Source organism: Dendronephthya gigantea, unplaced genomic scaffold (assembly GCF_004324835.1).
Source record: "Dendronephthya gigantea isolate DGI-Jeju-01 unplaced genomic scaffold, DenGig_1.0 000113F, whole genome shotgun sequence".
Taxonomy (NCBI): Eukaryota; Metazoa; Cnidaria; class Anthozoa; order Malacalcyonacea; family Nephtheidae; genus Dendronephthya; species Dendronephthya gigantea.
Window position 1 is genome coordinate 671758 of NW_021163123.1, and position 22061 is coordinate 693818.

Here is a 22061-nt window from a genome sequence, read left to right on the forward strand (position 1 = left end):
GATGAAATGTCTTGTTGATTTTGTGTTTTTCTTGACTTGCAGCCGCCTAGTCGTATTCACACTAGAAAACCCGGTGTGTTCTTAGAACACACTATTTTGTCCCGCTCATCGACATGCTACAAGTGTGTTGCGTGTTGCCACGATTAGAGTGTTGTAAATTCGGTGTGTTTTTGAAACACGCTTAGACGTGCTGTCAAAGCACACAAACAACACAATTTTGCTGTGTTGTTACCATAAGCGTGTTATAAGCTCGTGTGTTGTAAGAGCACGGACACGTGTGTTTTAATAACACACTGCGTGCTTCGAGAACACGCTTCGTTGAAAACACGCCATTTGACGTGTAGATATACGGGACAAACCATAACATGCAAAAAGCGTGTTTTGAGAACACAAAAGGTGTGTTTGCGCATCACATAATGAACTTTTGCTTCGCCAGGAATTTTAAGCTTCTCTTTTGGTATCAGCTCGTTCTTCAACTTTGCATGCAGAATTTTAACACGTAGCCACATTTATTAGCTCAATACTATCAAATAAAAAATATCTCAAATTCATCAACTTTTTAAATTAAATAAATAAATAGAACTATTGACAGTTAAAAATAGATAGATAAATAAATACTATATATTAACAAAACATCCAAACACTAAAAAACAGGGCCAAAATCTTTTCAAAAACACATGCTGTAAGTGTTATATTTCCAACCCAGCAGCCTTCAGGCGACCATAAAAAATTTCCAGTTTGTTGGAACGGGAGATGGATCGGCGTTTGGCTTGACTGGCATTACGGTAGTGTTGTATACTATTGAGGCCATGCTCCATTAGAACGCAGTCTTCCAAGAGATAGGCAAAATTTACGGTATCCTTGCCATATTCGATATTAAAAACGTAGTGTGCCGAAATCCACAGCTTTAAAAGAACGATGACATTAGGATACTCCAACTCACACATTAGAACTTTATCCACAAACAAAAAGCCTTGATTAATTTCTTCGCCATCTTCTGAAATTGTAACCATTAATGTGGGCGTCGCTGCGGTTGGTTGAAATTGTTTTGCTCCAGGCTAAATTGAAAAAAAAATGATAATTTTCTCCTAATTAAAAAGGCAGCTAAATGGTAAATAAATTATCTATTGCACACGTAACAAAACAAGAAAACTTTGATTTAGGAAAAATCATTGCACTAACCATGTTTATCCGAAAGACGCTTTCGTTTTTTTTTGCGTTGATTGCCTGTTCTACGAAAATTACCAATTTCAGATCGCTTTCTTCTTTTGACCCCATTATCTTTCTAATGCTATAGCAGAAATAGTTTTATGTTAAATCCATTGTGGTTATACTCGATCCACTCTGAGGAAAAGTGGCATTAATAATCATGTAGCCACCTATTTAAACCACGGATTTCCTCTTCACTTCAAAGATTTTACAATTAATCTACACTATGGTACAGAGCAATGACATCCTCGAGGCTGATTGACGGCCATTCTCTAACTAGCTGTAAGATTTTCCTTAACTGCAAATATCATCTTTCAGAAAAGCAGCACACATGCAGGTAAAGTACCTTTCAAATAACGACGACATTCGTTCATCAATTTCTTCCTCAGTCGTGCCTATCAAAAGGCACGCTTGGTAAATTATCTACAAAAAATATATAATGATTTTCTTGTACGTTTGCATGGCGACTTTAATAATTTAATGAACTGATAGGAAAACCACCTAATTATTAAATACTGCAAAGTTTTCGGTCCGTTAACTGCAATAATTGCACTGATGAAGGTCGGGGTTAACGGACCGAACAACCTGACCGAAGGTCCGGGTTAACAACCTTTAAATCAATTAATAGCTTTAGTGGTAAGTAGGTTTTTATCTTAAGTTTATAACAACTTTTGGAAGGAAACACACTTTAGAAAAACCATCTTGAATACTGACCCATTTGGCATATTGCAATACAGGATATTTTTCTATCACGTCTTTCAAACTTCTGACTTCTGAGTTGATCCATTCACTATAATTACTCTTCAGCCCCAGCAGCAATTTCTTGATGTGGTCCTGGTAAAAAATAATATATTATGCATTTGTCATACTCTAGGTACTTTATACTCTTAATACCTAGGCTGCACCTCCTGACCGGATAAAAACGTATATTTCCTAATAACTAAGCAATCTATTTAAAATGCTGCACGTCAAATATATAGATATACAATGTGTAACTGCACCTGTGATGGTTTTGATTTGTTTGCTGCTCTATGAAGCTCTTCCAGCATTTTTGTAACCAGCGCATTTTCTGCAGACGACATGGGTGGACCCTGTTCCGTAATCAGTGCCTCACCAGTTTTTTTTAAAACACTGGTGCTTGTACTGGTTCTTTTATGATTACGAACGCTTTGGGCCAAATCATGCTTCAGTTTTATCTGCAATAGAGTATACACAGTATGTAAATGCAAATATATGTAGCATATTATGTAAATACACAGGGTGTTCATGCACAATTAGAAAGTGAAATTGGGGGAAATGCAATTTAAATAACATCAATAACATGTAGTTTGACTGTTTACAGAATTTTGACAACCGGTCGAGCTAGATCGAATATTGTACAAATAAATTTTACGGTTAAACAATTATTTTTCTTGAAGATATATATATATAAAAAGAAATAGAAGATATATGAATTTTATAGTTGAGGACTTTCACTTAATTACATAATTGAAAGGTGAATTCTATGATTTAAAAAAGCATGAGAACCAGCATATTTAGTCATAACTCCAATGAAAGTACATGTGTGCATGCATCCATTTCTCATAAGTTAATTATGCAGTAAAAGATCATTATAAAGACAAAACTTACGTAAGTGCATGTAGCTCCAGGCAAAATAATAGCATCTTGCAGGTCAGGGAATCTTTTTAAGAGATGTTGGCAAATCTCATCATAATGTTTTACCAAATCATATTTTAAGCTTAGGAAAAATCTTGCAGTCTCACGAATCAATTGAGCTCTTACTAAAAGGATGTTGTTATTACGTTCTGCATCACATATTCGTGGGGAAAATGGTGGATATGGTAGGGGGCATGGTAACTTTGCAGCAGTATCAGATGCTTTCTTTCCATCATATGAGCTTTCTACAATATTTTGCACATCTTTAGCATTAACAGCATGCTGACTGGTTGTAGATTCATTCTGCCCACTTACATTTTTCTAGTGAATTAAGCATACCAAAATGTATGTAGGTTAATAACAGCATTAATTAATAACAGTCATTCAGATGAAATGCCTTAAAATACATTTCATTTGTGTTCCTCATTTGCATCACTTACTGGTAACTCTGGTTGAATTACACTAGCATTTTTGATGAGTTTCAATGCGTTGAGACGTCTACCAAGTGGCCTATATATAAGTAGAAATTTCATATATATATATAACATGTTGTTCAAGTCATGATTGAGGAGCTAAGCCAAGCCATTGCTATTAGTTAGTTGGGCAAAAATACAATAGAAATGTGACGGATAAGGAACCATTTTTTGCATAAATCTGGACAATAACATAGATAATGAGTTGTATCGTACTTCCATCTAGTCTCCAAACCATGTTTATTCTAATAACTGTGGCGAGACCAAGCGCTACTCATGCAAAGGAAAATGGAAAGAAAACAGAAGGAAGCCGGTGGGCCATCCTTAATCAATGATGGAATAGTTAGAGTTGAACCAGTAAGGCACAAATGCTGACAAAACTGCTACACTCTACCCAACAAAAGTGAAAACTTTTTTGAAATGTAAAAAGAGGTCATACAAAATATTAGAACATTTTCAATTTGTGTTATGTCCCACCGGTTCAACTCTATTCCACCATTGATTAAGGGTGGTCCACTGGTTTTCCTTCTACTTTCTTTCCATTTTCAGGAGTTCTTTGCAGGAGTAGCCCTTGGTCTCGCAGATTTTCATAATTAATTGAATACAAACCTGACTCACAAGACACAAAATGTTTCCAACTTTTTGTTCAACACATTTAACTAACATCATTTCTATTTTTAAGTTTTTGTATTCATCTTTCTGATTTGCCCTCCTCATGTTTAACACAGTCCAAGACTATTACAACATTGGCAATAAATGCATTCATCTGAATTAAGGACAGATGAAACATTCACTGGTAAAAAACATACTGTACTCTGTGGTACATTCTGCATAAGAATAGGCGAAAATCTCATAATAATTCTTGTGCGTAACGTTAAGAAAATCCCAGAAACTTTCATTCATTGTTATCTTTACAATGTACAACTGGACTACCTTATTCCCAATTTTTCAAGCATCTCTTCAGTAATAAATGGCAATGTTTCATTGTCTATTTCCTCAACTAAAATAAAAGAGATATTTCTTTAATTAAAAATACCTAAATTGTTAAGGGAAGTTTAGTAAAAGATTACTCATAGATAGTGATCCCAACTTTTCAGACTTTTGCTGATGATATTTTGCTGGCAATAGCTAGGTGTTACTAAATATTATGTAGCTTTAAGCTTTACCACAGTGAATCTTATTTATTTAGTGGCAAAGCTAGTCCAATATTTGGTCATGGAAATGCTAATATTTTAGGGCTTGCATACTGCGAAACTATAAATTTCTAAAGAAGACTTTACAGCCATCGCTACTGTATTAATGTAATTCTAAGAGAAATAAACTGTTCTTGAAACCACTACAACACGAACTTCATTAATTGCTGAAACCACTGAGTATTTTCATAAAATACACAACAATAGTAACTCTGAATAAAGTAGCTTACTTTATTCGGAGTTACTATTGTGGTGTATTTTATGAACTTCATAAGTTAAAAAAACTACATTGTACTTGGTCGTGTTGGTTATACTTATTTCTCATCTTTTCATTAGAATTAAAACTATAAAAGTGTTAAAAACTACAACGAAAGTATGTCTATAACCAAAACAACTTTCATAGCTAGAAAAGGAAACACAACGATTGAAGGAATGGACTGAAACCGAAGGCCAGACTCAGGGGAAAATTACTTTTTCCAATGGAATTTATGGCCAACGTCCGAAAGACATACATAAAATATCCTGTATATGGTTTTATATAGTATAAAAATACAAATAACACCTACCAATTAGAGCATCTGCAACTTCACCCATGTTTTCACTTTCCAGCAGCCTTAAAACCTCATCAAATTTCGACATTTTATTTATTTTTGAACGCAAATCAACTTTTCTTTATACAACTTTGCCGAATAAGAGAATGTTTTGGCGGGAACCGAGCGGAGCAGCTAGTTAGGAAGAGGCCTGGTGGGTAGGTGCATCCACTTAAACCGCAGCATTTCCAATAAAATCGCAGAAAAATCATATTCTTTTTGGAACAAAGTTTCCACAACACAAATACATGATCTTCGAGGCTAAATTAGAATTTAGAAAGCCCAAGCAGTGGCACTAGCGTGGGAATCAAACACATGCACGTCAGATGAAAATAACAACATGGTTTTTATTTGTAATATATGCCGGTATGAGACAAATATAGGCAATGATTACAAAAAGCACATGTTCAAGTTTCATCATCACGATGCCAATTTTAAAGCAGTTTGTGGGTTTTGTAACCGATCATATTCCAAGATGGATTCATTTCGGAAACATATCAGACGAAAGCACGCTAATGAAGCTAACGAAATCAACGATTTTATGCAAGTGAACGAGCAAGTACCAGACACTCCCGTAGGTCTTGTTGATAAAAATTATAAACAATGTCATTCAGCAAAATATTTATTGTCATTAAAAGCCAGTAAAGTTAGTGAAAGGGTTGTCAACGATATAATGGAAACTACCCAGTGTTTTGTGTCGGATATATTGACTGATGTGAAAAAAGCTGTGGACGGAAAACTGAAGGATGAAGGTGTCAACATGGAGATAGACTATGAGGGAATTTTTGATCAAGGAAACTTATTCGCTGATTTATCAACTACAGTCCAAAGGAAAAATTACTACAAGGAACACTTTGGTTTAGTGGTAGGCTGTCATATGTTCTTTTGGAGTTTCAGTTTGTGTGCTTATAACTTAATAACTGTAGTGTATTAAAGAAGATGCCCGGGTGGACATGACATGAATTGATTTTTATTCAATTTAACTCGGAGAAATTTGATGATCAATCAATAAATATATAATACACACATACACATTGAATAAAAGAGTTTCTTTTCAGGAGCCTGTAGCCACAAAATTGGGATCTGTGTGGAAATGGCAAAAGGTGACAACAAAGAAGAAAGGAGGAAAAATGAAAAAGGGAAAAGTTTTGAAGTGGGTGGAAAAGGACATCCACTTCTATTATGTTCCTATCCTCAAAACCTTGGAGGTAATTTATGCATTATAGTACCAGTTATTTGCAAAGCATTATTAGTACAGCTATAAATATTGTCAAATGGAAGAATACACCTGGCTGGTATTGTAGCAAAAAATAATAAAAGAATTTGATCATTGTGTAAGAACTATGATTTCTGAGTATGAGCAAGACCTGCTCTACAAGCCCAGGTAACAAGGGACCTTTAGATTATTCAGTAGCTCTAAGCCCTGCAGCTTTATTTACAATTCATTCAAGAGATTTTCTCTGTAGAGTTTACTGAAGAATCCAGATGTTCTTAGAGAAGTAGAAAATGGTCATTATAGAAATGATGGAATTCTTGGTGATGTGTGTGATGGACGACTTGTTAAGAGGCATCCAATTTTCTCAAGCACAAAGAATGGCATTCAAATTATTGCTTATTATGATGAGATTGAAGTGGTAAATCCTCTTGGATCTAAGACATCAAAGCACAAGCTTGGTAAGTTTATGTACTATACACTATACACTATACACTAGTTACTGTTTTTTTAACTTGTATATATACAGTATGTACATTTTTTATGCCACAGTAACTTAGTCTAACCTTAGATAATTTAATATGCAGGTTGCTTTTACTGGATACTTGGTAATATTAGTCCTCAATATCGTTCTACAATGAGAGCAATACAGCTATTTGCAATTGCCAAGTACAAATATATCAAAGAATTTGGTATTGACAACATACTGAGGCCATTTGTTGATGATGTTAATAAACTAGCCAGTGTAAGTATAATTTTAGATGATTGCAGCACAGTATGGGTAGGAAACAAGTGATGTTGTATGTAACAAGTACATACAACATCAAGTATAGCATACATATTCTGATATTTTCTGAAAACAGGTATCTTAATTAGCTTTACCAGGCATTTTCAAAAGACTCTTGTTGCATTAATGTGCTTTCAAAACACCCTGATGTTAAAATGTAGATATGTTTTTCTCATTTAGGCATGACAAGAAAATTTTGCCAGCATATTGAATATATTTTTTTTGTTTGCTATTCCTGCTAGAGTGCAATTAATTAAAAAATTATTGCACATCTCTTAATCAATAGTATACAATTAATTCTTTTTACAATTTCAGGATGGTGGTGTGGTTTTGCAAACATTTGCAGGTTTGCAAAAATTTAGAGGGACACTTGTACTGTTTCTGGCTGACACACCTGCTGCCAACTCTGTTAGTGGATTTAAAGAAGGTGTGGGAGCAGCATTTAGAATTTGCAGAACTTGTTATTGTTTCAAGTCCACAGAAGAAAATGAAATCCCTTGCAAGGTACACCATGTAATTTATGAGGCTCACATAAATTGCTCACTTGTTGATAGTTGAATGTACTCTAACTAGTTGCTATTTATAACAGTTCTTTGACATGTGTATTTTTAGCTTACTCACTCAAGTTGCCAGTGCAGAGAACTTCATGACCATTTGCAACATATTGAAGATATAAATGATGATGCCCTTACAAATGATGATCGCATGTACTGGTCAAAATTCTGGGGCATAAACCGATTAAGTATTCTCAACGAAATACGATATTTTGATATTTGTAAGTGTTTACCTCACGATATAATGCATATCTTACTGGAGGGTGTAGTTCCACTGGAGATCAAATTGCTATTGCGGCATGCAATTGATGACTTGGGTTTATTTACAATTAACTGGCTAAATAACACAATTGCTGAAATGATCCTTCATGGCACAGAGTCAAAAGATAGACCATCGCCTATTGATCGAAACATGCTAAACTCTGGTGGCCACAAGTTAAACCAATCAGGTAAGCTAGAAAACATCTGATAGAGTTTTAGATTGTGCTGCATGTACAAAGTGGACATCTCCACAATAGTTTAACATGTGGGCATTTCAATCCATTTTTGCCCATAAAAATATATTGCTATGCTATATGACCTGTATGTAAGTAGTGCATATTTTCATGATGATTATGCATCTACTGTACAGTACATATACAAAAGTGCAATGTACCAACATCTGCCAGTTAATACAAGTTTACATCAAATAAAATTGTTGATTTTTAATCCATTTCAGCAGCACAAATTATCACATTATGCAACCTGCTACCTTTTGTTATCGGAACACTTATGCCAGATGATGATGAACATTGGTACTGTATGAGACTCATGTTCTTGATCACAAACCTCAGGTATTAAAATATAATAGCATTTTTTCCATTTTTCTATAGTTTGTGTTACAGGAATGGATATAGGGTTGTAAAAAGTCATATCATGAGATTTTCTACAGCAACGTATGTTTTGCTAGTGTTTGGCTATCACTGCATTTCTATTGATATGGTTATTTCAACTTACACGGTTTTTTTTCTAAATGTCTTTTAGTCTAGCATTTGAAGTGACAGATGGCGATGCTGTAATTTTGGCAACTCTGATACAGGAGCATCATACATTATACCTTAAACTTTATGGTGATGCGGCTACCACTCCTAAGTGGCACTACATGGTCCACCTTCCAGATCAAATGATACAGTAATTACCTATTTTCTTGATCAAGCGTAACATATTAGCAAACTGTGATATCACATTAAAAATTACTTGCCCACAACCACAAATAATTAAAACTCATTTGCTAATAGATTTGGTCCTCTTAGAATGCACTGGTGTATGCGTTTTGAAGGAAAGCATCACTTTTTTAAGCAAGCGATCATCAACAAGAGTTATAAGAATGTGGCCCTTACCCTGGCATATCATCATCAATACAGCGCCTGTTATCAACTACTCTTGAATCCTGGGCAACAGGTCTCTAGTTTTCTGTCGCATGCCGAAACACCTCTAATGAATGGTACGGCTAGATTTAATTCTATCAGCGTAAGCAAGTACGCAAGAGAAAGTAAAAAAAGTAAAATAAATTAGAGGAAAGAAGTACATTGCCAACTAAAGCGTTTATTCTTTTGTGATCTGGTAGATAGCAGCAAATAATTAATTGCAACTAACTTATGAGTATGAGCATGTTCTGAACTGGGCGTTTTTCCAGATCAATCGCCAGACAACATTGACGCACCTCCCAACGTTAAAGAGAAACTGAATCAACTAACAGACTCAGGAAATTTTCCAATCTCCCAGTGAGTATAAAATCGTATACAAACTGAATTAGCTCTTTAAAGGCTGCTCACACTTGCAATTTTTGCTGCTATTTTATGTGCGATTCTCTTCTCTTGATAGATGTAACGAGTGAATTAGTTACGAATGTTCAAATAAGAACTCTTGTACATCAGAACATTCTTAACTTAGTACTCGTACATATCTGTCAAAAAAAGAAAATCGCACAAAATCGCACTAACAATCGCAAGTGTAAACGGGCCTTAACAAATATAGATATCTGTTCAGTTGTAGATACATGGCATGACGTCATGGTTTGGGGTCAATTTTTTTATCTGAACACAAATTACGTCATACCGTGTACATATCATTTTATATAATAAAATCGAAAAAATTCCTAAATTAAAGAGGCAAAGAGTTTGTTTTTGTTTTCCCATAGGCAGCCCAATAGCGATGGTTTTATTTGAAATAAAAGTGCACTAAAATATTGAAAATTAGAACAAAGCTTTCCGTATTTTGATGCAATTGAAACATGTATAATTTGTTCATGCTAACTAAAATCCTGACATCCTGTGTATTACGCAACGGGCGACTCGCGTGCCTGACAGTGTTCAGGCAATGTAGGCATTATATAGTATATATATATCCTAAGGTAGGCAACTTCAATCCCAATATCGACATGGACACATGCAAACAATCAGAAAATACTTCAATTTATCCCTAAAACTAAGCTAAAATAACAGCAGAAATGAAATCTACGATAATTTTACTATATACTGACTATATTTTAATATTGAAAACAAATTATGGAAGCGAGAAAAATGCGAAAAGCTTTTAATATTTTACTCATTTTTTGAATGGGACGATGCTGGACCCGCGCTGTGACTTTTGAGAACGTTGAAAATGACGAATACGTAATCTGATTGGCTCTTTGAAAACCGTCAAATTTGCATACCGGGGGGGATAGCACTCGGAGTCGGCAAGAAAATGCAAGCGCGGGAAAAAATCTAATTTTTATGCCAGTCTGAAATTACGGCCCTTTAAAAATGTTTTTTATTAAATTATAAGGTAATTTTGAAGGATATTGTCTGGAGGTGTATTTAATATGTGATTATTTACGCAGCGTTTGTAAAAAAGCGTAAAAAATGTAGCTCGGTTATAAGAAATATCTCGGACGTACGTATACAGTAAGTATATTTAGTTTATAAAAACCTTATAATTTGCGTCGTGTTGCCTATGGTCTTGCTTTCAAAACAAAATTATATACCTTTAAATATCTCGCGATGAACAGGCAACAATTTAAACTACAAAGCTACAATTATGGGGAAGGAAGAAGACCAACGACAAAGTATACTGTCTCAACTCTGATTTTATATTTGGTAAGTAATTTTATGTAATGTTTATACAAACATATTTGCAGTTAGATATTTAAGAAATACAATCCATAATTGTTTGGTTAAAAAGTACTTTCCTATCAGGGCTAACGTATATAAAGAACATAATAAAATTATAGCATAATTGTCTAATAAACACAATTTGGGTTGAATTACTCAGATACTGTCCCTTATATGGCTTAAAATACTTTCTCACCAGGAATTATACGCATATAAAAAAAGCATGTCTTCCTTTTTAACGATTACCACACTCATGGGAAAGGGAAAGCTTAAAATCTATACTTTTACCAATAACATAACGGCAGTAAATCTATGCTATTGCTATACACAGTAGAATCATGATTGTATATAGGTGTATTAAACTTGAACTGTATTAAAAAAACTCACCAATAGACATATTACGACTTCTTTAAACGCCAGTCAAACCAAACTCTTTTTAGTCTTTTCTTTACCAGCATACATCATGTTTATAAGAGTCCATGCGTATAATGTTGATTTCACGACCATACATTTAATATTATGCAGGAATAGTTGACGTGCGGCTTTTCACAAAGGGACCGAAAACAAAAATCTTTGCTAAAGTACTCGTCCAGAAAAACGCCATTGAGTTGATCCATCAATTTTCTACCAATAGAATATTGCTAAAGGTTTCAGATGACACACAAGTAGGCAATTTCGTCAAGCAGGCAATCCATGAATCTGCAATAAATAAGGAAATCGAAAAAAGAACGGCTGAAAAACCACATGATCAATCGTCGATAAAAACATGAATAAAAAGATCGTAATGCCGAAGAAAACTAAATTTTTTTGTTCATTCATACCTTGCCAGCATTCCTGTAGTTTTTTTTTCATAATTTGAGCCCAGATCACTACGAAAATGCATGAAAATGCACGATTTTTCGCTCGTCGAACACTTGCTGTTTGCCAAAAACGTGTCTGTAATTTTGATGGCGAAAACCGGTCTGACCGGTTATATTCAAGTCAAATGACGTAACAAGTGCTGGGGGAGGGTCACGTGCCAGAATGTTATAGTATACAGTTAATACAGCTAGAATGTTATAATATATATAATACACAAACGCGACCTTGTTGGAAGGTTATCGAAATAATTGAAATACTTATAACTGTTTATTAAGTTTGCATGCATCCAATTTAACAAAATACACACATTATACTGATTATAGGAATAAACTGGTGTCACGCATGAAAAATCAAAATATATAGTTCACACCCCTCACTTAGTTCATCTTAGTTGTTGTAGTTTATATGAAATGATTAATAAATGCAATAGGATCTGAATCCACCTTTGCGAACTACAGGCCGGTAGATAAACATCTTCCTTATTACAGAGATTACATCAATCCATGAATCAAACGGTTGATTATCATCCATCAAGTTGACACAAAGAGCAACAAGACGTCGCAGACCTCGCAGAACTTGGCCATAATGTTTGCATATTTGGAAGGGCTGGCGTGGGAAAGACTACAGTTGTCGAAAAAATAACGAAAAGATTAACTGCAAATGGAATTAAAGTTCAAGTTCTATCATCAAGTGGGATATCGTGCATGGCTTATAACTGTGGGGCTAAAACTGTCCACGCCCACTATGGCTTGCAAACTGCGGAGCTGCCAGATAGTCTCTTGATTGAACGTTCCCTTCGACGGCAGAATATACTCGAAAACATAGAAAATTACTAACGCAGTAATTTGGGACGAGATTTCAATGTCCAGTGAACGTATTTTCAGTTTAGTCAATCTTCTTCAACACACTGTCTTAAAAAATAACCATCCTTTTGGAGGTGTTCAAATCATTTTAGTTGGTGATTTCTGGCAGTTGAAGCCGATTTCCAGGTCCATTCGATTTAGGAAAAGTGATATATTTTCGGAGCTGTTTGAAAAGGCATTCAAACATCGATTTAAACTGACAACGATTTGGCGTCAAGGGGGTGAAGAGTTAAAGTTGAAAGCCGCATTAGATCAAATACGTATGGGACAATGCGATGATGCGACAGAGGAATATCTCCAAGGTTATCGGAAGAACCTATCTCGCATTGCGACTCAGACGAGCCTCCTGTTCATATCTTTTCAAGAGATTGCCTGTCAGCGTTCATAATTTAGATGTTCTATCAAAACTACCAGGAGACCTAATGATGTTTGAGAGCAGCGACACGGGTAGTGCGCAATGTCTGGAAACCACAGTTCGCAAGATTTGTCAGTTTAAAGAAAGGGTGCAATGTAATGCTGACCTATAACCTAAACGCACAACTTAAAACGGCTCTCGAGGAAAGTTTGTTGGAGCAGAAAATGATTGCCTGGTCGTAAATTCCCGCGAATTGGAAATGTCGCCATTTCTAAACGAACATGGTACATGTACAACAGATATGGGACATAAAAGCCAGCAGAACCCAATTTCCCATTGCATTGAGTTACGCAATTACCGTTCATAAGGCGCAAGGTATGACGCTGCCAAGTGTTGTGATTCATTGTTCCCAAGAGTTTGTTCCAGGTCAGACATATGTCGCACTGTCACGCGCTACAAAAGAGTCATCCCTTCAAGTTATTGGATTTCATCGTCGGTTCTTATTGCCATCACCTAGCGAGTTAAACTGTCTTGATACCAAGACTCCCGAGCTCCGCACTTTGATCACACATGCTGCAAGAATGTTGTTCTCGATGACAGTTTCTTTCAGACGAAAAACGACGACGAAATTCTGTATGGCTGCCAAGGTGATACGCTTAGTGATGCAGTGGACGAGGACTTCGTAGCCTGCGCAAGAAAGGCTTTTTGAGGCAAATGAAGGGAGCTCTGTAGATCTGGAAGATGTCCTATTATGTATGGTGAATTCTAGCGACGAATTGTCCCGACCTCCCACAACGTTCAAGATAGAATCGTTTCTGAAGGACATCGTAAATGATTCATCTCACGATTCCTTCAGTCAATCCTTCGATCGGCAGATCGTACGCTCTTGCTCATATAGACCTATTTCGCCTACTAAGTGGAATATTTTGGTGTCGGATATATGCGTTGTTTGAGGATCACTTGTCCGAAAATTGTGACGATTTGCACGTTACAAACAAAGAATTCACTTGGGCTACAGGGAAAGTTCACCAATTGTTCCTCACTCAAGAATTTAGAAGTGATGTTGTCAGTGCTTTTTGTCTCAGAAAGTGGATTGAAATCGATGATGGACAAAGAAGTTTGGCTGCATCCCTCCTTCTACATATTTACCAGCTATTTGTGGGAAAACTGGTCAAGCTAACTCGTGAACGAGAAGCAGAAGAATCAGCGGAGTTCGACGTGCACGCAATGGGCGCAGAAGGTCGAGGGAAAGTCAGGTATATTGGTGGCTGGACAATAAAGAAATGCCTCGATAAGTACCGATCCTATGTCGTAGGAAATATGTTTTCAACATCACCAGCCGTTCGCACGAATATAAATGTTGAAATGAAGAAAATCACCTTATTGGAAAACCATGTTACTGTCCAACATGAATTCCTTGAAACCACCTCAAGCAACACAGAAACGCTCAGTGCAATCGAAGTACGACAATATAGGGAGCGAGGACTGTTGCACATAAGTGATAAAACATACGAATTCTTCTTGGCACTTGAACAGAAGCGAGTAGATCGAATTAACACGAACATGCTTGCTGCTCTTCAGAATGATTTGATCGATGATGCATTAGCAGAGATACTAAATGATGCCCACTTGCGAAGAATGTTTCAAAATATATTTGCCATTGAAGACGATAACAAGGTGAGAATGATAAAAATGAAATTTACACAAGTCAAAGTTCTCTGGTGTCTTAGTAGTGAAAATGTCAGAATAGTATAAAACGTAACATATTAAAGCATATAATTTATATTTTTTACAAATATTCTGATTCGTAGGACCTAGTATATCTAATATACAAAGATGTGTCAGAAAGGTATATCAAGATGGGTGCGGGTCAGTTCTTGCGCGACCTTCGAAGAGATTTCCAAATAAAGAAAACAATGGCGCATCGCAAAGCTGTCCTGGAAAGAAGAGAAAAAGCTCGGCAAAAGCGAATGAAAGTCAACGTTCCCGAGATCGAGCAAGACCGAAGTCCTGGCAAGGAAGTCTCTCATACGCGTCTGGTAGCCCTGGTAAAACAAGTCAAATGTAACGGCATGGTACAATTGTACAAGAAGAAGGAACTCCAAAAACTTTGTAGTTCATATGATTGTCGCTTTCTTGCAAAATGGAACAAGACTAAACTAGCAAACGAACTGTGTCGAGCTATTCAGAGCCATAGTATTATGCCTTGCCCCCAAATAACGTCAATGTTTGTCGTTGATCATAATCAAAATTCAGTCATAGACGATACGATGCGTGTTCCGCCGTTAAGGTTACGTCGTTTATAGATGAAAGTGAACGGTATTTAGCTATAACATTTTTAAAAGCACTTAATAATTATTATAAATATAACTATACGATTGCAATGTTAACAGTTCCATAGAGTCAATGGTTAACTAGTATTTTTGACTAGTTGGTTCATGAATAACGTCATGTGAGGTTGCTGCATTAAAATAAACAGCTTATATCAATAAACTGAATGTCTTTTGCATCGGTGATTTATTATTATTCCCAAGGGCGAAAGGGCGATGGTTGGGCAAATTCGAGAACGAGTTGTTTTGCGTACAGCCAGTGTTGCTCTTCTTGCTGATTGATGTTTGGCCGAATATGATGGAATTTTGTGTACCTTGTACAGCTGCGTAAGTCGGGTTGTCGTTTTGCCCATTAGCGCTTCTCAATTGCGAAAAATGATTTTCCACAATATATTGATTCATTATGGCAGGCTTGATTGTGGACCCAGGAAAACGTGACAGTTTTGTTTGAACAATGGATATGAAACCATGTACCATTGACTGGAGATCGAACCATAACTTTTCTGATAGGAAATGAGCCCCTTTGGTCATCTGATCTTTCCAATCGGAGAAAAACTGAAGTGATCCTTCTAATTCCTTCAGTCTCGGATCGTTTACGTGGTATATCTGGTGCTTATCCGAAAAGAGTTGGACCATTGCACTGGTGTGTTTCAGGAATTTTATTGTCTCATCAAGTTTGCTCGGGTCCTTTCCAGTGCTTGCTAAGTGATTTCTATAAGCCTAAGGAGTAAGGTAAAAGACATTTCCTGAATTAGCGCTGTGATACGTAGATATAAGAAATTAATTCCATATGTACAATGATGTAATAAAATGCTACCTCCATCAGATAAAGCATTTTCTTATTTAGCACATCTTCAGCCAAGCTGTTGCGCATCCTTGAACTGGGATTGAGATTGAAGTGCTCCTCTGTTAAGTTTTCATGGATGTGACAAGAGTTGTTTGCTTGGTCCCATTCATAAGCCTCCCTCCAATGCACCCAAAAGATATTTTTCCCATCTTTAGTCAAGCATCTGGATGTTCCATGAGTACTGCTTTTCTCTATGTTATTTCGTAGCTTTTTGAAATTATGCTAAAAGGTAAGATGATTTTGAAATATGTTTTTGAGTGAAAACAAATTGACACACGCTGCATCATCATAGAAACAAAGAGCATACCTTGCAATCCATCATGAAAGCCATCGGCACTTCAGATAACATATTGTAGCCGATGAAATGCAGGTCAGCGGGATGACAGGTGTTAAAATGGATTTTAATAAACTGTCTGTTCGAATCTCCACCATCACAGATAGAGTAGTAAATGCTGAAATCAATAAACCATATATATTATAGCTACATGTTCATATAAATCTATAGTGAATTTTTAATTACTGTTTAACTAATAAATGGAACTTACTTAAACCCAAACTTTTCAACCGCATAACACCTTCCCAAAATTGCAGGTACAGCACTGAAGAGGGACATTGTGCTGTCGGAAAAATGTGCCAAGGGAAATCGAAAGCCCCCGTCACTCAAAAATATAAACTGCATGAGATGGGTAGCGATTTCAACAGACGAATTTCCTAAACAGTGCACACAAAGTAAAACGACTGAGGGAACGTGTATGCGTCCCGAGCTGCATGCACACATATATTTCTCCTTTTGTTTTCCATTTAAATGTACAAAATTTTACCCGACTCAATCCTCTTCATAGCGTTGTAAAACTGCCCCAGTGCAACCATACCAGTCAATTGATGACGTCCTCCTTTTACCGTCATTTGTAAATCTTCCTATAATATTGATTGGGAAAAGTGACACGGTAATTTCATCTGTGTGCTCGACAACCTTAAGGGGAACAACCTTACCACAAGTGCTCAATGTGATGGACTGTGGAGATAACGTAATTGCTATTCCGAGTCAAACGCTGACCCTCAACGCTAATGTCGTTGTTCTTCAAACACCTTCTCAAAAGTAAAACATCTTCTTCCAAACACTTTCTGTCAACCACCCAATCTTCATTCCTCGTTGATACTAGTGCTTCGATTCGTTGTATAATATCTTGGTCAAATTTGGTGATCACAACGGTGTCAGAATTTATTATTTCACGCTTTCGTAAGTGCATGTATCGCGAAGGACCCGAACTGTTTGAGGTGATTCTTTTAACCTTCTCTTTCCAAATATCTTTAATAACTACTCCCACCGTCTTTGGATTGACATTAAAATTAGCGTTGGATATGTCAGAATGAATCATTTCTAACGGATATTGAGAACCTTCGCAGTACTCATAATTGCCAAGCATCCTAAAAAGAGCTCTACTTAGAAACTTTCATCATTTCATATAAACTACAACAACTAAGATGAACTAAGTGAGGGGTGTGAACTATATATTTTGATTTTTCATGCGTGACACCAGTTTATTCCTATAATCAGTATAATGTGTGTATTTTGTTAAAATTGGATGCATGCAAACTTAATAAACAGTTATAAGTATTTCAATTATTTCGATAACCTTCCAACAAGGTCGCGTTTGTGTATTATATATATTATAACATTCTAGCTGTATTAACTGTATACTATAACATTCTGGCACGTGACCCTCCCCCAGCACTTGTTACGTCATTTGACTTGAATATAACCGGTCAGACCGGTTTTCGCCATCAAAATTACAGACACGTTTTTGGCAAACAGCAAAGTGTTCGACGAGCGAAAAATCGTGCATTTTCATGCATTTTTCGTAGTGATCTGGGCTCAAATTATGAAAAAAAAACTACAGGAATGCTGGCAAGGTATGAATGAACAAAAAAATTTAGTTTTCTTCGGCATTACGATCTTGTTTATTCATGTTTTTATCGACGATTGATCATGTGGTTTTTCAGCCGTTCTTTTTTCGATTTCCTTATTTATTGCAGATTCATGGATTGCCTGCTTGACGAAATTGCCTACTTGTGTGTCATCTGAAACCTTTAGCAATATTCTATTGGTAGAAAATTGATGGATCAACTCAAATGGCGTTTTTCTGGACGAGTACTTTAGCAAAGATTTTTGTTTTCGGTCCCTTTGTGAAAAGCCGCACGTCAACTATTCCTGCATAATATTAAATGTATGGTCGTGAAATCAACATTAATACGCATGGACTCTTATAAACATGATGTATGCTGGTAAAGAAAAGACTAAAAAGAGTTTGGTTGACTGGCGTTTAAAGAAGTCGTAATATGTCTATTGGTGAGTTTTTTTAATACAGTTCAAGTTTAATACACCTATACAATCATGATTCTACTGTGTATAGCAATAGCATAGATTTACTGCCGTTATGTTATTGGTAAAAGTATAGATTTTTAAGCTTTCCCTTTCCCATGAGTGTGGTAATCGTAAAAAGGAAGACATGCTTTTTTTATATGCGTATAATTCCTGGTGAGAAAGTATTTTAAGCCATATAAGGGACAGTATCTGAGTAATTCAACCCAAATTGTGTTTATTAGACAATTATGCTATAATTTTATTATGTTCTTTATATACGTTAGCCCTGATAGGAAAGTACTTTTTAACCAAACAATTATGGATTGTATTTCTTAAATATCTAACTGCAAATATGTTTGTATAAACATTACATAAAAATTACTTACCAAATATAAAAATCAGAGTTGAGACAGTATACTTTGTCGTTGGTCTTCTCCTTCCCCATAATTGTAGCTTTGTAGTTTAAATTGTTGCCTGTTCATCGCGAGATATTTAAAGGTATATAATTTTGTTTTGAAAGCAAGACCATAGGCAACACGACGCAAATTATAAGGTTTTTATAAACTAAATATACTTACTGTATACGTACGTCCGAGATATTTCTTATAACCGAGCTACATTTTTTACGCTTTTTTACAAACGCTGCGTAAATAATCACATATTAAATACACCTCCAGACAATATCCTTCAAAATTACCTTTATAATTTAATAAAAACATTTTTAAAGGGCCGTAATTTCAGACTGGCATAAAAATTAGATTTTTCCCGCGCTTGCATTTTCTTGCCGACTCCGAGTGCTATCCCCCCCGGTATGCAAATTTGACGGTTTTCAAAGAGCCAATCAGATTACGTATTCGTCATTTTCAAACGTTCTCAAAAGTCAACAGCGCGGGTCCAGCATCGTCCCATTCAAAAAATGAGTAAAATATTAAAAGCTTTTCGCATTTTTCTCGCTTCCATAATTTGTTTTCAATATTAAAATATAGTCAGTATATAGTAAAATTATCGTAGATTTCATTTCTGCTGTTATTTTAGCTTAGTTTTAGGGATAAATTGAAGTATTTTCTGATTGTTTGCATGTGTCCATGTCGATATTGGGATTGAAGTTGCCTACCTTAGGATATATATATACTATATAATGCCTACATTGCCTGAACACTGTCAGGCACGCGAGTCGCCCGTTGCGTAATACACAGGATGTCAGGATTTTAGTTAGCATGAACAAATGATACATGTTTCAATTGCATCAAAATACGGAAAGCTTTGTTCTAATTTTCAATATTTTAGTGCACTTTTATTTCAAATAAAACCATCGCTATTGGGCTGCCTATGGTTTTCCCCAACATTTGGAATATTGAAAAAGTCAAAATTTTGGAAATATCACGCGCAACATGATACATAGAATAGAAAAATTTCTGTCACATGCTAAAATGTAAAATTTCATTTCATGCGTCTGTTCTCTTATTGATCATGGCACTCGACCAATTGACCATTAGTAGACAATTCTTTATTTCGAGTAATTAGCTAATGATGTATTTTAATTATTCTACTGCTCTTGGCGAAATAACGCTCAGAGCTTATAAATGCTGTATTATATTATGTTACTATATTATTCCAGAGCAATTTATACAGAAAAGAATGGGGTTCGCTTTGCTGTTGATGATGTGGTCTGTATGGAAACCAACGGCATTGATAGTTTACCTACTTTTGGAAGTATTAAACACATCCTGCTAATTAGAAACGAGACGTTTCTAATTGTTCAAAGAATGGCAACAAGAAGCTTCGACGGGCGATTCTTATCTTATCATGTAGATTTTACCCCAGAAAAATTTGTGGTTCGTATAGAAGAATTGGGGCATTGTTTACCGTTATTTCCCAAAACTATCTTGGGAAAAATTTATGTAAAACTTACAAACAGCTCATTTATAGAGTTTGTAGCTTAATAACGTTAATTTGTATTGTTGATAAAGTTGTTTAACGTGAGGTGTGTTATTATACACTTATTATTTAAACGTTTATATTCCTCTAAATTAGTGCCAGGATTGCCCAAATCACTAAGCTTTTCTTTTTTATGTACAGTATTTATTCAGAACTATGGCAGTAATGTTACCATTGATCACAAATACAATCACTTATTGGTTTCTATAGTAATCTTGCGCTGATTCGACCTACTGAGTGTCCCGGCAGCTACACTACTCCCCATTATTAAAAATACTGAATGATTACCTTCGAATCACCTACAATACAGGGTGTATCAAAAAAAAGGTAATCCAACTTTGGTGCGCTATTGTACGTGAACTACTCATTTTATTAACGAATTTTTTTCACATTCCGAAAGGTTATGCTTTTAACTATCGAATGACATGTTTTTGATACCAAATGGTGAAAAAATGAGCAAATAGGAGGCTGATAAAAATTGTTAGTCGAAATCGCATATTTTCACCTCTGAGAGTTGGGACTAAAACCATTGAAAATTAACTCTCTTTGGGACTTTTGCTTTTGAATAAACTACCCGCATATGCATATTAAGTAGGAATAAGGAGAACATTCCAAGCAATGCGGCATAAAACCAGTGCATGCTGTGACATGTTCATGATTAATTGTTTTTTTCTTTTGTTATGCACTGCTTTAATTAGGCTCAAAGGTGAAAATATGCGATTGCGACTAACATTTTTTATCAGCCTCGTATGTGCTCATTTTTCACCATTTGGGTATTAAAAACATGTCATCCGATAGTTAAAAGCCTGATCTTTCCGAATGTGAAAACAATTCGCTCATAGACTGAGTAGTTCACGTACAATAGCTTGTTGAAGTTGGATTACCTTTTTTTTGATACACCCTGTATATAGCTCGCAGCAATAATGTCCCTTGAAAATCCATACAAGCTGGGTATGACTTGTAATTTAAAGCTTAGCGTGCTGAGCTTAGTTTAAATGTTTTGCAACACACGACACGCAATCAGACGTGTTTGTTAAACACGCAAACGTGTTCTTAACTTATTTACGACACACTCCGTGACAAGAAGCGTGTCGTTGGTATCTTCCTGGTGTGTTGTTGTTGTTTGGTAATATCAACGTGTTATTTGCGCACGTTAGCCGTGTTGCAGTGGTAATTCTGGCGTGTTTTAATAACACGATTGATATTGTAACATTCTGGCGTGTTTCCCGAGCACAGAAAGAGTGCTTTCACAACACATTTTCGTGTTGAATAAACACGCCGGATTTTCTAGTGCATAAATTATATTACTTGTTCAACTTTTATCTTGTACTTTTTCACAGTGCATTTTGATGGGTTTTTATATAAAGGTGGACACGACGAGAGCATTCCACCAGAAGATGACGGGAACAAAGAAAACGTTGAGCCCAAGGTAAAACGACAACATTCTGAAGGAACTCAATGCTGCTATTACAATTGCACAAACCGTGTTTGTATGAATAACGGTCGCGGTCGACGGTCGCCTTTCCACTTTTTTACAGTGCCTTTGGAGAACCCCTTAAAGAACAATTGGTGCAATCGTATGGGGAAAGTAGATGAAAAAGATGGTTTTATCTTGACCAAACATACGAAGGTGTGCAATGAACATTTTTCATCAGACGATGCTCAAAATACCTGGTGGAAAGCGTAAACACCG

At 35.9% G+C, this 22061-nt stretch overlaps 3 protein-coding genes across 3 annotated transcripts; 2 read left to right on the top strand and 1 right to left on the bottom strand.

The window, feature by feature from the left end:
- Positions 1 to 689: 689 nt before the first annotated feature.
- Positions 690 to 5170, bottom strand: LOC114535239. The gene is made up of 9 exons (XM_028556619.1): positions 5098 to 5170; positions 4272 to 4338; positions 3306 to 3375; positions 2839 to 3186; positions 2211 to 2405; positions 1897 to 2043; positions 1556 to 1632; positions 1183 to 1291; positions 690 to 1058 (listed from the first exon to the last, which is right to left on the bottom strand). The coding sequence occupies exons 1-9, from the start codon at positions 5168 to 5170 to the stop codon at positions 690 to 692; spliced, it is 1455 nt and encodes a 484-aa protein (XP_028412420.1).
- LOC114535241 lies at positions 5122 to 20373 on the top strand. Its single transcript, XM_028556620.1, has 11 exons — positions 5122 to 5986; positions 6180 to 6329; positions 6588 to 6795; positions 6922 to 7079; positions 7437 to 7625; positions 7734 to 8124; positions 8394 to 8508; positions 8699 to 8845; positions 8953 to 9158; positions 9351 to 9438; positions 20049 to 20373. The coding sequence occupies exons 1-11, from the start codon at positions 5462 to 5464 to the stop codon at positions 20371 to 20373; spliced, it is 2502 nt and encodes an 833-aa protein (XP_028412421.1). The 5' UTR covers positions 5122 to 5461.
- On the top strand, positions 14380 to 15241 carry LOC114535256. The gene is made up of 2 exons (XM_028556632.1): positions 14380 to 14565; positions 14700 to 15241. Exons 1-2 carry the CDS (start codon positions 14452 to 14454, stop codon positions 15192 to 15194), a joined length of 609 nt encoding a protein of 202 aa, XP_028412433.1. The 5' UTR covers positions 14380 to 14451; the 3' UTR covers positions 15195 to 15241.
- Positions 20374 to 22061: the final 1688 nt, after the last annotated feature.